Here is a 15,627-nt window from a genome sequence, read left to right as displayed (position 1 = left end):
TTCTGGCCTTCGTCTATCCTCAATCCGTGGGTTCACGCTCCGAACAGCAACCAGTGCCTATCGAACCTATAAATATCTGTAGGTCCCACGAGCTCACAAAACCAGAACACGACACGTCATCCCCTTACTCCGATTGCTGTCCGTACCAAAACAGTGAAGCCCTCAACCAATCGGCATAATCCCTGACGTCACCGAGGCAGAAAGGGTCCAGGCGCCCGAGAGGTTGACGCGCGTCCACGTCATCGCATCTCGACGGCGACGTCCTCATATCAAGGTCTGAAGAGGGAGTGGGCGCCGATGGGTAACTACCGCTGACGTCGTGCGTGGGGCGGAATGATGTCATCCATGCGGTAATTTAATAGATATATACCCTGCCTCTCCCAAGCCCCAATCCCCCTCCCCCGCTCTCTCTCTCGCTCTCGCTCCCTCTCTCTCTCTCTAAAATGCAACAGGCGATCCCGTGCAACGGCGGTCGGACGTGGTTTGCTCAGACGGCGGCGAGTAACGGCGTCGTTCACATGGCGGTCAACGACCGTCCGTCCGTCGACGGGCCGTCGACGTCGTCCTCGTCGTCGGACGCTGGTGGCGGAGGAGGCGGCGGGGGGATGGTGAGGCTGGTGGCCGAGAACCCGGTGCTGGTGGTGGGGCGGCGGGGATGCTGCATGTGCCACGTGGTGAAGCGCCTGCTGCTCGGGCTGGGAGTCAACCCGGCGGTGTTCGAGGTGGCGGAGGACGCCGAGGCGGCGCTGGTGGCGGAGCTGGCGGAGATCGCCGCCGCCGCCGGTGGCGTTCAACAGCAGGTGCTGTTCCCGGCGGTGTTCATCGGGGGTAGGTTGGTGGGTGGGCTGGATCGGCTCATGGCCGTCCACATCTCCGGGGACCTCGTGCCAATTTTAAAGGAAGCCGGAGCACTCTGGCTCTAAAATTTCTCTCTATGTAATTCTTCTTCTCTTCTCTTTTTCTCCCTTTAATTTCGATTTTTCGTTTTGGTTTTGGAGTGTAATTTTATTTTAATTAAGGTTTGAAGGGTGGATGGTAGGGTGTCGAGCGTCTGAAAGGCCACAATGCGTGTGGATCAGGGAGAAACAGGATTTTTATTTAAGAGGGGCGGATCTTTTTGTTCTTTTTTTGTAAATTACTAAATTTTGTGTAAATTAATGTAGATTAACAAATGGTGATCTCTACTGGCATGTCGAATAAGTGATGAAAGTATGTTAGCCGTCAAGGAAGAGGAGGGGACTAATGCTCCGCACGTGTGGCAAGTTTTTTGAAACGTGTCATAGACACCAATCATTCATCCATCTGTATAAATCTCAAAGCGAGTACAAGATCCGATTGTTACAACACATGGAATTCGTGCGATATACATGACGGTGTTATTATGTCAAGCATCAATCATCATGTGAAACATGGTGATGGGGCTTCTTTCTAGTAGATACAACCTAGCAGTAGACATCAACATGTTTTCAAAATAAGATTAGAGATGCTATGACACCTACCATCACCATGGAGTCATGTTGTTGAACTATAGTGGGCAGAAAAGCGGGATATCTGTTTACAAGAGAGGGAAGACCCACTTGGTGAAATATTCAGATCCAAATTAATATTGAGAAAACATTATAAAGTTACTTATCTGGTACCTCCTCCAAATGAAAAAGGTATGCAACTACTGGATTGCTGCCTAGTTTCTAAAAAAAAAATCAAAATATTAATAGAGATTAGTTATCGATTCATGCATTAATTATAATTTATTTTTAGCAATTACAGAGGCTAGAAGCTAGTCATGGTCCAATGTTAAGCTTTTTGTTCAATTGTGGCTTGGATGCTATGTGTTTGAAATATAAAATAGTCCTCTTCGACATATATCTAACCCTTTTCAAATTCTATAAAATGAAAGCCTTATGCGCTGGGGAAATTTTTCCTCCAAGCATGGGTAAGGCCGGGTCTCGAACCCAGTACTCAACCTCCAAAATCTTACCAACTAAACTAGTTGGCATCCTCCACTCCAAAGCAATGTTCAAGTTGAAAGAGACGTATGGACCAAGGAGATCCATGGTTTGTAGGTCACTCATGTTGCAGATTGGGTTATAGTTGAATGGTTGGACTTTACTTATGTGGGAAGAGGCTGTTGATTGAAATTCTGATAAGATTGTTTTCTAAATATTTTGACAAAGATAATTAATTTTGACAGCGGTTCTTCTACTTTTGTTCAATAAGAAAGGTCGCTCATGTCGTCATTGCAGGAAGGTGGAGGCATAGGTTTTTTTTAACGCGGACGCAATGCTTATCAAGTCGATCCATAATGCCGGATTTCTGGTGGTCCAAACGTAGCCAGGTGCCTTCCGTATGAAAGCCAATTACGTGCTGTATGAATCAAAATTTTTAAACAAGCATGAATACTTTGCTGTCACGTCCAACCAAGACGGATCAAATTGCGTCCAACCACACAAGAGTTGGCAGTGCTCGGACTCGAACCGGCTGCAAGCAGAGACGGCCTTCTGCTCGTCACCTGGAGCTAGCAAACAAACCGGAGGGAAAAGGGAAGCCAAAGCAAGAACAAATCAAGAAACCTCACACATGAGATTAGTATTGTCAGGGCTTAACTTCAGTGGTTGGCACTTGGTACGCTCCTTCCTAAAGGAGGTGAAGGGATGGTTTCTATAATTACTTGATGTAATTACTTGTTTGCTATCTAATTCTAAGAACAAATGCATTGTTGTTTTTGAGTAAAAAGAAATAGCTTGTTCAGCAAATGCAGATATTTGTCAATCCATCCCCACGAAAACGAAGCACCAAAATTTCAAAAGCTCGTTTGGCTCTAGGAGAAGGTTCGGCACCGAAAGTTACAGGAATTTGCTTGCAAGGACAAACCAAGTATCATACGGCAAGGGGCTCTCCGGTCAACCACACCTATCACGCTACATATGGAGGCATTAGTTTTTGAAGAATAAACGCGTCAAGCGAGAGACGAGAGCACGAGGCATGACAAAAGGGGAGCAGTTCACACCTTGGTCAAACTTTCCCCAGAGGATCTTTGCGGGGAACTAGCGTGGCCGAAGAAAAGCTTGATCATAACGCGACAACATGCACACGTTATCACGAGGCTAACAAGAAAGAAGCCAGTCAACCAATGCTTTTAGCTGCCAAGAGTCTGGTTATTGGTTACTAAGTTGTATTGAACTAAGTTGTATTTAATTAGAGGTTAGGCTTAGCTATATAGAAAATAACGTGATTGACTTGGACTGCTGAGACGACCAAATCAAATCGTCGATCTATGGGTAACCCCCGTGAAAGTTGGAATCCAACAGCATGAAATCACGAGACGGAAAGTAGGAGAAACGGGGAGGTAAATGGACCGTCCAACCAGAAAAATTGGAAATAAAAAATGGGAAGAGAGGAGAGTTTTCTTAATCCTGCGTGGAAGTCCAATCAACAGCTCATAAACGAAGACTCTTGAAAATTCGATCTAGAAAATCTAGCTAAGGGAAAACCAGCAAGTAGCCAAGTACAGAACAGAAGTTGGATGCAGGAGTCATTAACTTCAACATAAAATCTGGTTTGCTGCTGAAAGCTTGTGGAAATTCAGTTATTATGATAAATGGGCATTGAAAATTAAAATTACACTAGCATCTACAACGCGAGCAATTAAACAAGACAACCTGTGAAGTAATCTCTATTATGATGGCATAATTAACACCGGGATTAATCATTAACAGAATCTGCAGAATTAGAGATCCATCAGGATGTCATCCCTCAATTTTTGTAAAATTTCCTAAAAATTATTTAGAATAATTTTAGATATCAAGGGCTTCAGAAATGCATGCGAGATGATGCCATGATGATGAGAAACTAGATTACGACAACAACATTTTCATCATGGAAAGGGCACTGACTCAGATGTTGCCATGGAATAGAAGCTGGGCACCTGAGAGGTAAAGAGACTCAGGATCCCCTTAGCTTGATGTCTCTGAAGCTTGTTTTTCTCATGAACATATTGCAAAAATTTCCCAATGATTGGAGAGACCAAAGGAGTCACCAGGTATCACACCAGATGAGCCAGAAATCCATCATGAGCGATGCACTAGCAACAGAGAACACCTCATGCTACAATATTTGAGAGAACTCGAGAACCGCCAAATTACCAGAGAAGGGAAGCAACTGGGCAGCATTATGCAAAAACAAAAAAAAAAAGAAAGAGAAAAAAAAAGAGACAGCAGGATATGATAATTACTGCATTCCATTTTCCTTAGGGTTCACCAGTTCAGCTGTCTAGGCATCGCTCTGCTGGAAGTATTGTGACTTGTGAGTATCATATTTGCAATGGCTCAGTTCTCTCCAGATCACTTTGAAGCAGAGTCCGACAACCATAACATAGCGTGCTGGACGATTTGCTACCAACCTGTTCTTCAGATTCCAAATGACACTTAAAGCGTGTCAAACCATGAATCGAAGTCATCCACAGGTTTCGAGCCTAAGGGAGAATGGGAAGGAAAATTCATCGATGATGTTGTTCCCTGCTTTTCTGGGCATGCCATTGTTCTTCTCTTCTTCAAGGCAAAGGAAGGTTTCCGCAAGTAAATCATCGATTGCATCATCAAGACTTGCAGCTCTACCTACTTTGAGGAATTAGAGTCACCTGGAGCTTCATTTGAAGTTGCATATTTCCGGTCATTCAGGGGCAGGGCAGCTTCTGCAAGCAAACCATCAATTGCATCAGCAATAGCCATACCAGCATCGTCTGAGGAACTGGGATCTTGATCAACAGACAGTGGACTAATATGGGTTGATGAATTCAATGTTGCACTACCAGAAAGACTAGTTTCACCAAATGAGCTGAGAAGCATCTCAAGCTCTTTTTCCGCTGCTGCAGCTTCAAACCTGGTGGTTCTATTCTGTTTCAAGTCCGGATCCGTATGAATGCCAAGTCGTGACATGGATCTCCGAACTTCTCTACTGCCAGACAGCTCTGGAGGTATTGAATCACTAGTTGGATCAAGCTTGATAGCCTGTTCTGTAGAAATTTGGGATTGACATTCCTCCACTATTTCTTGCATGATTCCATGAACATTACAACAATTGCAACGATTAGTTTGGCTATTTGCAATTTTTTCCAACTCTGCATCATGGAGAAATCTTGCTGGAGTCAAGCTGTATTTATGTTCGCTCACTATTGATGCTTCTGATTGCTCAGATATCTGGTACACTTTTGATTTGCGCTGCAGCAACAAACAAGAAGGATCATAAAGCATGACTTAAAATGATCATTATCCTGGAAAGCCAACAAAAAGTACGTATTCCATAGTATGTAGTAACTACTGACACAATCTTCCAATAACACCAAAAGCACACCAATTGAAACCACATCACCTGCCACTGAAGTTCGTACATTTTGGAACCATTCAAAGCATTGGTGGAAAAACCATTCTTGAAGAAGTTTACATGTGGCAAATTATATATTAATTTCAGCCTACCATGTTGCTTTCCTGGTATGACACAGCACCCATAAGAGTGCATCAGTGTGTATACATACATCATTCATTGATAAGTTGACATATATCAGCTGACTGACTCGGATGATGTTCTAAATAGTGGATGGAAAGGATTTATTCGAACAGAGAACTCTATGTTGACCCGTGACATCACAACCTTAGGTAACTCAACCATTTCCTACTTCCAAATAATGATTACCATCAACAAAATGATGCCACTCGGTATTTCAAAACCTACTCTTTATACTACACATCTCAACAGCTGACAAATCACTCCTGGATATTTACTTAAGAAGCCAATTAGATATATGGTAATGACATCATGTTGATCTGGTATAGCTACAACATATCAATAGCATGCTAAGTTTGGAAAAAATTGAGGTTTTTGTAATCACCAACACATTTTTCAAAAGTAGTCATGGCTAAATTGCCTTGTCTAAATTGTTGCCATGTAATATATGTGTTTTCATAAGAGATATTTTTCATAGTCCTTAATCATTTAAGCAAATACAGCATGGACTGTTTATTAGATTGAAACGTTACTCTATATAAAAGAAAACTGATGAATTAATTTAGGTTCATTGGCAAGTAACTCACTTATTTGCTTAAAGTAACAATACCTATTAATTGTTATATTAACACAAGAAAGTGACTAATCATCTTTATATCAAGATAATAACTTGGCACTTACTCAGAGAATGCATTCTGCATGTCTTTCACAATTTACAAAATCTTTATAATTTTTACAGCCTGCTCAAGCTCTTAGGACTAGCCTAGATTCATACTTACATGCATATCCAAAATATCTTCGAGCTCCAACTTACGAGGTCAGTATCTTTTATGACACAATTCACAGCTTTTCCTCATTTAAAGAAATTAAATACAAAATCTTTTATGGTGAACCAATATTCCTTGTTCACATCAAAATCAAGGAAAATATAGTTCACACATATATAATAACACTCACTACCACCTTTGTGTTGAGAAATTTGTAATGGCACTCAATGCAACAAAAGTGCCCAACATTTGGGTGCAATCAATGAAAGCATGGTATATGGGGCAAGATTCTACCATGCTACAAAATCGATATGGTGCAAGCAAAAATTTTTATCTCCATTGATCATATGAAGGTAGAAAATAAACCTTAAACAAGCAGTTGAATTCTGGGAATTGGCGGGTATGGATCTCATAATCACACCCCCGACTGATACTCGAGCACGACTCCCAACCTTTATGCTTGCACTGAGCCTCACTAAGATCCGCTTCACTCAGCAAAAATGGCCTTGAGAGGGTTTTCTCCAAACCCTCATACCATTAGATGAACTTGGGAGAGAATTCAAGTGAGGAGAGATTTCTCATTATTTTTATTATTTAGCCTGGCCCCCTCTCCCTATTTATAGAAGAGGGAGGGGACAAAAAGTCAAAGCCGAACCTACCTCATCTTCCTCTCCTAGTCGAACTAGGAGGGGAATTAGGGGGCACATAGAACAAGGGGAAGAGACCCACTCAAGTGGTGCCCCCTTTTTCTTTCTCACATATATGAGAAAGAGAGGGGGCGCTCTCACTAAGGTGTTGTCCCCTCTCTTCTCACTTGCATGAAATAAGAGGATCAGTCCCTTAAGTAGGCCTCAACTCACTTCTTAAGAGGTGGACTCAATAAGGTCCAATATAAGGCCTAAACTTGTTTAGAGCACAAAATCCCCGAACTAACAAGTATGCATCATATACCGAGCCCAATACTCCATTATAATGGACCAATATCATGTATAGAACCAAATAAATATCTCTCATGGCTTATAAAGCTAATTCTGGTAGTCCAATTATGAAATCGAACTACTACAATCTCCTAGAGGCTGAATTAGTGAGTCTAAATCTATGCATACAATCAAGGATCTTACCAGGTGCATGCACAATTTTCAGAATAAGCTGAATCAACTGTAAAGCGCATGGAACTACACCTATAGGCCAGATTTGAGATTTTGATCAAAGATCATTATGTGTATGATTAACTAACACTTTATTAATCAGACCTATCCCATCATATATGACCCTGAATACTTAAGATCGTAAGTAACCTAGAAAATAATGTTATGACGTACGTCTAAAGTTGGAAGTGAGATAAAATCCCTCCATATAATAGCACACCGATTTGCAATTCCATCCTTTCACTACAACCAATAGCTCATGTCGGTTATCGAGAAAACAATCATGGAACTATGCAATCCATAATCGACTAACATCTATTGGGCCATGAGTTAACCAGGCACCGGAGCAACTATTTTTCCAAAATATTTGCAAAAATCATAAATATATTCTATAGTTATTTTATATGTAAAATACATTATTATCGAAACACTTTTGACAAACCTCAATGGATCTATTTTTGCATGGTTAGTTTTTGAACAAACAAGTTCTTCTCCTGATATGGGTAATGGTCGGCATCTCACATGATTTCAGCATAAATCATATACACCCAATAAGACACTATATACAAACTTGTATCTTAGTCTGATCGATTGGCTATCAAAGTGACTTGACTCATGCAAGTTTACATGGACCCGTCAGGTCATAGGATATACAAAGGCTATCATACGATGAGAACATCGTCAATCATGACAGTGTAGTTTCAGTTAGACGTCCTCTCAAACTAGCCAGTCAATGTAATGTGTCACAGCCAAGTGTTAATGTGAAGCCTTCACTCTAACAACCGAGAAATGGTTACCACAATTTTATGATCATCATCTACCATTAACAGCCATGTAGATGAAGTCTCCCAACCTCATCCTTCATTTTGACAATTTAAGGAATAAGAAACCAGAGTCTTAGTTCTCCTTCAATTGGCCAATCAATCACATGCTATTAGATATCAATAAAATATTATGAATAAAATAAAAGAATAATTAATGTCTCAAAAAATAATATCTTATATAAAAACATGGCCTTGTAGGGCACCAATTCGAACGATTAGCTCTATATGGACAATGCACCATAGACAACAGAAATATTTGTGTTTGGTTGAATCCAACATCTCTTAGATAGACTGCCTTTTCAAAGGTTTCTAAAACCAGTCATCAAAATCAGAAGAAGGGCATTATTACTGATTTACTGTGAATGGTTACAAAGAACCACAGACCTGAAAATTCATGAATGATTAATTCACATGGACTCCCAACCTGATAAAGGCTTGGTTACAAGTAAAGAACTTAAAAGCAGAAGCATAATGCAGATCACATATTTACAAAGTTAAGGCTTGGAACTAAATTGACAGGAAAAAGCATACCCATTGATAGTTATGCTTACCAGCTCTTCAGGTGATAAATCTTGTTCAATAAATAGCCTCTCTGAAAGCTTTAGTTTTGATAATTGTGCAGCAAGTGCATGCAAATCCCTGGAGAGAAAAGGTACCTGACATATAACATAACATACATTTAAAAGACAGAGAAAAATGGCAAAACAGAAATCCAGCGCAAGAGGAGGGGATCCAGGATTTTTCCTTCGGGAGGCCAACAAATACATCATAAAAACAACATCAATTAAATAGTATAATGATTCAAAGTTTTTCATGGAAAGAAAAATGCATACAAATTGAAATTGAACTCAATATCAACTACCATTCCAAATCCAAAGTTACTTTGAGTATCATATTCATTTGAATTTGCAAATAGTATCCAATTTAGATTATGTGCCAATATGCTCCTGGGAGGTTGAAATTAATATACTGAGTGCAATCAATGTTTACCATAAAATATTCACAAGTTAAAGATAAAAAATTATCAATAATTAATATTACTTGATGATTATAAAGTATAACTCGAAAATATTGCAAGATTTTAGGCCAAACATTAATATAAATATTGTAAACTAACTTAAAGACTAGAAAGGTTAACCATACAATGTGAATGGTTGAACTCATATGTTCATATATTGACCGTGTTAAGTATGGAAATTTCAGACATAGAAAAAGAAGTAAACTGGTTAAAATAAAACAAGTACTGGCATCAATGAACACTACCTGTTCAAGACTCTGTAAGCAGTCATTCTATTTACAAATAATTTGATTCAGAATTCAGATTATGCCAAAGCAATGGTGAAGTGTAAAAACATCATGTTGCACTCATATTGCATTCACCAGTCTGAACTTTGAGGTAGTCCATGACCATGCCTTTGGTCAAAATAAAGCAATCTTTTATGTAATGATATGTGATAAGGGATCTCTCATATAACAATAATATAATGGTGTGAATGAGATCTAGGCATGGGTGTTCCAAGTTTAGAAGCTATCACATATGTGATGGACCTTGATTTCAAGAAACTGGTCATGATTTCTTGTCTTTCTGGATTCAGACTGAAAAGAAAGGAAGTGAGAAGAGGGGGGGGGGGGGGGGGGGGGGGGTGCCATGGACCATGCATTTGTTGTAGGGGGAGGGGAGGATGCTGCTACTTACATAAGACATTCCTAATAGATTATTTTTCTTATGGAGGCTGCTACCATTGCACCAGACCCTCCCTGCCTCTCACCGGGGAGATTCAACTTCACTGCAGCTTGCAACAGAAAAAGGTAAATCGTGATTCTGCAACATGAACCCCCTACTTTTTTCATCCTGGCTTGACACCAACACTGACATCCTCTAGTCACGTGCCATGATAATTGGAAGCGACCGTGTAAAAAGCTCATATTGGTATTTGATAGCAGAAAAGCTACAAAAGAGATTTCAGGATGTTGTGAGGGAGAAGAGAGTAGAACTTTCAACTCTCCTTTGATGGAGGAATCACCACATGATATGAATAAATAGCAAAGAAGAGTGTGCAAGGAGGATCATGTATATATGGAAAAATGGTCGTCAACTATGGTTACGGGAGAATCAGTTAAGACCACATTGGAAGTACTTCATAAAATCAAAAGTTAAAAGATTGTTTTCAGACAGGCAATGTTATACTCAATCTTCCTAATTTTTTTTATAGACAATAACATAAATGAAGATCATTGATGCAAGGCATAAAAGCATAGGCCAACTGATAAACAACAATTTTGTGAAAAACTAGTTATAAATACATGAAACTGATAAACTAATGCCTCGCAACTTGATGTGGGGTCATCATCCACAATGAAATTGTCATCTGCACACCAAGATAAGAGGCCCTCTTCCCTGACAGAAAGCATATCCGCCAGAGGATTGCCGAAAACCTTCAAATAAGCATATACTAGAAGAGCTTATAGTATTAATTTTGATTAGGAGCTAAGAAACAGATCAGCTAACACAGCTGCAGAAGACCCGCTTGGGATACAGTTGTATGCAATAAAATGCCTAACATCAGACTGCCTATGAATTATAATCTTTTCAGAATGTCACGGCTGTCTGTTTAAAGAGGCTGACATGAATTCATTAGCAGATTCAGGCTATACTCATTTGAATGAAAATATGGTTTCAGGTCCGGATTTATAGTTTTTTTAGAATATATATATTTGGTTTTTTGGCAGATTCAGTTGTGCCAAGTTTCCGCAAAGTCCAATACCAAAAAAAATCCACAATAAGTGGCTGTAAACATGCAATGGGTTCTTAGAATGACTACTTACATACAAAACCTGAGCTTGTTTGCATTATGGTTAATGAATCAGATTTAATTAACAATAGCAGGGATGGGAATATACTGCACCATCGAACTATTGTCTTTGTGGAGACAATTTCCAAATGCTTGCACCCAACAGTGCCTATATTGTTCAGCTTTCTTCTTTTTCTTTTTTCTTGTCTTTTTTTTTTATTTTTTTAAGTATGGTGATTCCCATATTTCCATGTGATAAGCACGTTGATTTAATCTAATTGGGGCTGCATTCACAACTTTGATTTAAGTTACCAAGGGGTATTATTAGCGAATCCTTTTGTATCCTCATGGAAATGTGCCAGGAATATGCCTGAGCATGTATTAACTATCCTCATGTCCACCAAATTGGCTTTGGAGAAGCAAAGACTGAAGCAAGTCTCTCTAAAATGGGAGAAATGGTATTGTATAGCTTCTTTTAACTGAGATGACGATGGGGAAGGTTCTTGCCTCCAGTTCTTGGAGATCTTAACTTATGCTTGCACTGGAAAGAGAATCCCAAGTGTTTGGTCCAAACTCCCATGAGGCCACCAATTTGGAGCATAATGCAACAAAGTGCCTTCTAGCCTTGAAGCTGAAGAATTTCCTTGGCACATGTGAGCCCCAAAACAATCCTACCCTAGTACCCTTTAATCAGGGGATTTTCTCCTTCCCTAAACCCAATTTGTTATTACCATTTTCTGTCGGCTATCCTTCTGCTTTCTTCTTCAGCAGCAGGACTCAAGATGCTGCTGTTCATCAGAAGTTAAAAGTTGTTGAGTCCATGCCTTTAGTAATCCTGTTTTCCCTTTTTCTTTTAATTTTCTCTCTTTATTGTTATTATCATTATTTTTTGTCTTTGGAACCTTTTGTCTTTTTTTCAGGGGGTGCGGGGTTCTAAGTTAAGAATATGTTGAGGACGTTGAAGTTGAAATTCGTAGTTTTATTAATAGTGATGATTACTTTTCGGAACATTGGGACTTCAGTGGTTTGAAGCAGGCTGATAAATGCCAACGAAAGGCTTTTATCCAACATTTCAATTGTAGAAAGTTTTAAAAAAAATATTAATAAGAAAACTTTGATTATGTATGAAACACATAAATCGAAAAACAAGGAGATTGAAGAATATCCAAAAAGAAATGATTTAAAATAGTACGTGGTAGAGTGGAGGGTCGAAGCTAATTACTATAAGAAACCTGTAGCAATATGACAAGATGTCAGTGTATGCAATGAGACATGGTGATTGGTAAGGCTGGGCCAACAAAGAGGCAAGGAGATTAGAGGGCTTAATATTACTTGGGATAATCAGATGAGCCCACTGATTATTCTAGGGATATATTTTTGTGACAATTCCCTCATGCTGACTTATCTTATTATGTAACACTTAAAACACTATTTATCAAGTCACAGGTATGCTATTGGCTGTGTTCTCAAACTCAAGATTATAAACTTTGGCTTTTGTGAAAGATTGGCTCATCCTTTTGGAATTTTCCTATTGGAAGAGGTTGGCTTATCGAAAATTGTACTTTCGTGTGGCATCTTTGTCAAATTTTTCACCATCATATGTTGGCTCCTCAACATCAATCGCCCAAACAAAGTTGTTTAATTCTATGATTCTGACCAATCATCAGTGTTTAGATCGAAGTTTTTCAAGAACTCTGAACTCATTTTCTAGTTCAGAATTCTTCCACCTTAGCTAGTGTATTTACATCTCCCTACTAAAGTATTCATTGTCTAGTCAAACTTGGCTTCAGCAGATTGTTTGACCAATAACTTCAAATTCACATATTCAATCACAATGACACAAATAACCCACCAAATTTATAAACTAATCTTCTATACCCGTGACTCACACAATTTCCACTTGAATTTTTTCCCTAGTTTTAAAAGATGGAGGCAGTATATGGGCAGTCAGGGGATTGCATAGTGCATTTGCATTATACAGGCTGCATTTAGTATTTAAATATTTTAAAAATCATAAAATACAATAAAAACAACAGTAGCAATGATAACATTTTCTGATAAAGAGTATCAATATTGATAATTTACCAGGAAAAAAAAAACAATTAGCGTGCAAAGAAATGTTGTTTATTTCTTCCACCATTCAGATTAATTTTCAAAATTACCCAAAACAATCTACATCCAGCGCAACCAAAGAAATGTCATGGGCAACCTTCTGTTCATTTCATGTTTCCAATTTGGAAGTCTGACCACTTTTATTTTAACTACAGGATGAACGAAATGGATAACCAAAACGTCGACTTGGTCATAAAGGGAATGATACTTTTCTCAATTCTTGATATCAGATTCATTTGCAATTCAAATTATTTAGGCTTGTTATCGGCAAAATTTGAAAACATTTGAACAAGAAAGACGTTTCTTAACATAAACCCCTTAAAAGTAATCAAGGATCAATAATTTGGAAATCAAGAGCGGAGTGTCAAGAACGTGAAGAACTACAAAATTTGTTTCTTGCCGAGGTGAAACACTCGAATTGATGAGACTTTATCTTCCGTACCAAATTTATTTCTTTCATATGCCCTAAAATATCCAATAGAATTGAGACAGATGGATAGAGAGTGAGAAAGGTGGTTACCGAAGGAAAGCTCATCGGAGGAAAAGGCGGACTGGGACGTTTCAAGATCGCGATGCTCCGATGGCCGGGATCGAGCTTGCTTGATTAAGTAAGAGAAGCCCGCGCCCTTTCTCTTGGGCCTAATCTCCTCCCTCCGCTGGTTTAGTTCTGGCAGAGCTCTCGGCACCATCCCCGCCGTTGTCGCCATCGTCGTCGTCGTAGCGGTCCCAGTTGGAGGGGAAGTCACGGGCGCAGGCGCGGGCTTGCCGGGGATTCGCCTCTCCTCCGGCTCCGGCGGCGGTCTCCTGGCGGCCAGCAGCTGGTGGTTCTTCCGGCCTTGCTGGGAATGACTTCGCTTCGATTTGGCCGACGCTTTGGGATCCATTTTTTATTTTTTTTCTTTCTTTCTTCTCTTTTGGCTCAAAGATTTCTTTCTTCTTTGCACTTCCCACTCAAACCGTCATTACTTTGGTGAAGAAAAGAATCCAAAAACTCGCTGTTTTATTTATTATTCTTTAACGATATGGAAATCGATTAGGGTTTCTAAAAGTTTGAAGTGGTTTGGTTTCCTCTGGACAGAAGCTATTTCGCATCACTTTTCTCATAAAGTTTGAAGCGGGCTCCCTGCCAGGGACTCGCACATTTCGTAGAAGAAAGACGAAGCTCTTTCTTTCTTAGTAATTCAGCTACAATTCTCTCGGGTTTCTTAATTGCCATATCTAGCCGGATAGCCAAGATATCCACGCCATCTCAGCTATCCTGCTAACCTGGGCCATGGATTGGGTCTGGCCAGCACGGCTAAAACCTTTTAGATTCGATTTTTCCTCAAAAAATTAAGTTAGGTGAGCGCAAAGTCTCGTAGTTATCATGCGCGATGCACATGATAGGAAGAATGAACGGTCTAGATTCTTAGAGACTACTAAGAATTTTGTTTTCTTAAAATATGGACTAAATAATAATTACTTTTAAAAAAGAATAAATTTTCTTAAATACAAGTGAACTTTTTTTGCATATGTCTCTTTTCTCACCCAATTTACAAGGGTTTACATAATTAGAATGAAATTTATTGGCGATTGGAGTACACGCACAAAGTTGCCAAAATCTGATATGAAGTCCCTAATTTTATGAACATAGCTGAGTTGCCGACTTTAATATTAAGTTGGTGGTTCCACCGAATTTGCTCGAGTTGATAAAAGCTAAGGACTTTAACAAGCTAAGTTGTTGTATAGACTAATAATGAGAGAAAATGAATTGCAAGTCCAATAAATGTTTGAGATATTGGTTGTCATGAATATTAGAAAGTCGGTGGATCAGTTTGGAAGTTAATACGCCTCGAAACCAACCACAACCGATCTAAAGATTAGCCAATCAAACTTTTATGTGAAATGTTTATCCAGTCAACCAAGACCCGCCACGTGGCCAGTCTAGAAGCGTGCGAAGAGTCATTTGAATTTCAAAATCTTCCTCCAGCCAGTAATACCTTGGCCACGATCACAAGCAGTCTTCCAAACCGCACCTGCGAGATACACATGATATAATGCGCCTGTGAAACAACCACATGCAATCCTCGAAATGTGTGATGGCTTACCAAAGATGGCCAATCTACAAACTTGAATCCTCCGACGATTGATGTTGGCCCTTGTCTATACAATCCGATCCTAGAGGGACCCTCCAGATAAGTGCTCTCAGGTTCTTACATACCACCGTGCTGTTGCTCTGCCACTCTCAACCTCCGCTGCTCCTCGAGAGTCTTTTTAACTTAGGAATCGAAGGGTCTTCCACTAGACACTCTTGGGCAAGAGGACTTCTTCGTCATTGTTGTTTCAGGTTGAATACAATATTAGGGCAAAGACCTAAGCACGACCTCAATTTTTCAGCACTATCTCAGGCGCATCATCAAGCTATACGACCTAAACAGTTGACTGCCAAGCCCTCTAGCAAACTCATCTATTCAGCGCCTCGGTCATACTGATTCTTAGCAGCAAC

General features: G+C 39.7%; 2 protein-coding genes across 3 annotated transcripts; one reads left to right on the top strand and one right to left on the bottom strand.

Annotated features, from left to right (window-relative positions):
* Positions 1–376: 376 nt before the first annotated feature.
* LOC103713208 (monothiol glutaredoxin-S9-like) lies at positions 377–1,184 on the top strand. The gene has a single exon (XM_008800049.5). It carries the CDS (start codon positions 444–446, stop codon positions 921–923), a length of 480 nt encoding a protein of 159 aa, XP_008798271.1. The 5' UTR covers positions 377–443; the 3' UTR covers positions 924–1,184.
* A 2,870-nt stretch (positions 1,185–4,054) lies between these two features.
* On the bottom strand, positions 4,055–14,441 carry LOC103713209 (uncharacterized). Of its 2 annotated transcripts, XM_088704737.2 has the most exons (4): positions 13,663–14,440; positions 8,790–8,894; positions 4,808–5,216; positions 4,055–4,690 (listed from the first exon to the last, which is right to left on the bottom strand). In XM_088704737.2, exons 1-4 carry the CDS (start codon positions 13,675–13,677, stop codon positions 4,614–4,616), a joined length of 606 nt encoding a protein of 201 aa, XP_088560863.1. In that variant the 5' UTR covers positions 13,678–14,440; the 3' UTR covers positions 4,055–4,613. The 2 variants fall into 2 exon arrangements, with proteins under 2 accessions (XP_088560863.1, XP_088560862.1); XM_088704736.2 differs by having other exon boundaries at positions 4,055–5,216; positions 13,663–14,441.
* Positions 14,442–15,627: the final 1,186 nt, after the last annotated feature.

The sequence above is a fragment of the Phoenix dactylifera genome, chromosome 9, assembly GCF_051530095.1.
Source record: "Phoenix dactylifera cultivar Ajwa chromosome 9, Ajwa_hap1_PhDact_Kaust_v1.1, whole genome shotgun sequence".
Taxonomy (NCBI): Eukaryota; Viridiplantae; Streptophyta; class Magnoliopsida; order Arecales; family Arecaceae; genus Phoenix; species Phoenix dactylifera.
Note: the sequence above shows the minus strand (reverse complement) of the source record. Positions and strands in the feature narration are given on the sequence as shown.

Excerpts from the sequence above, each read along its gene's own strand:
- LOC103713209 (XM_088704736.2), bottom strand. Across the intron at positions 5,217-8,789 it reads ATTTATCACCTGAAGAGCTG|CGCAAATCAAAAGTGTACCA; the intron begins GTAAGCATAACT and ends TTGTTGCTGCAG.
- LOC103713208 (XM_008800049.5), top strand. The coding sequence starts at position 444 with ATGCAACAGGCGATCCCGTGCAACGGCGGTCGGACGTGGTTTGCTCAG.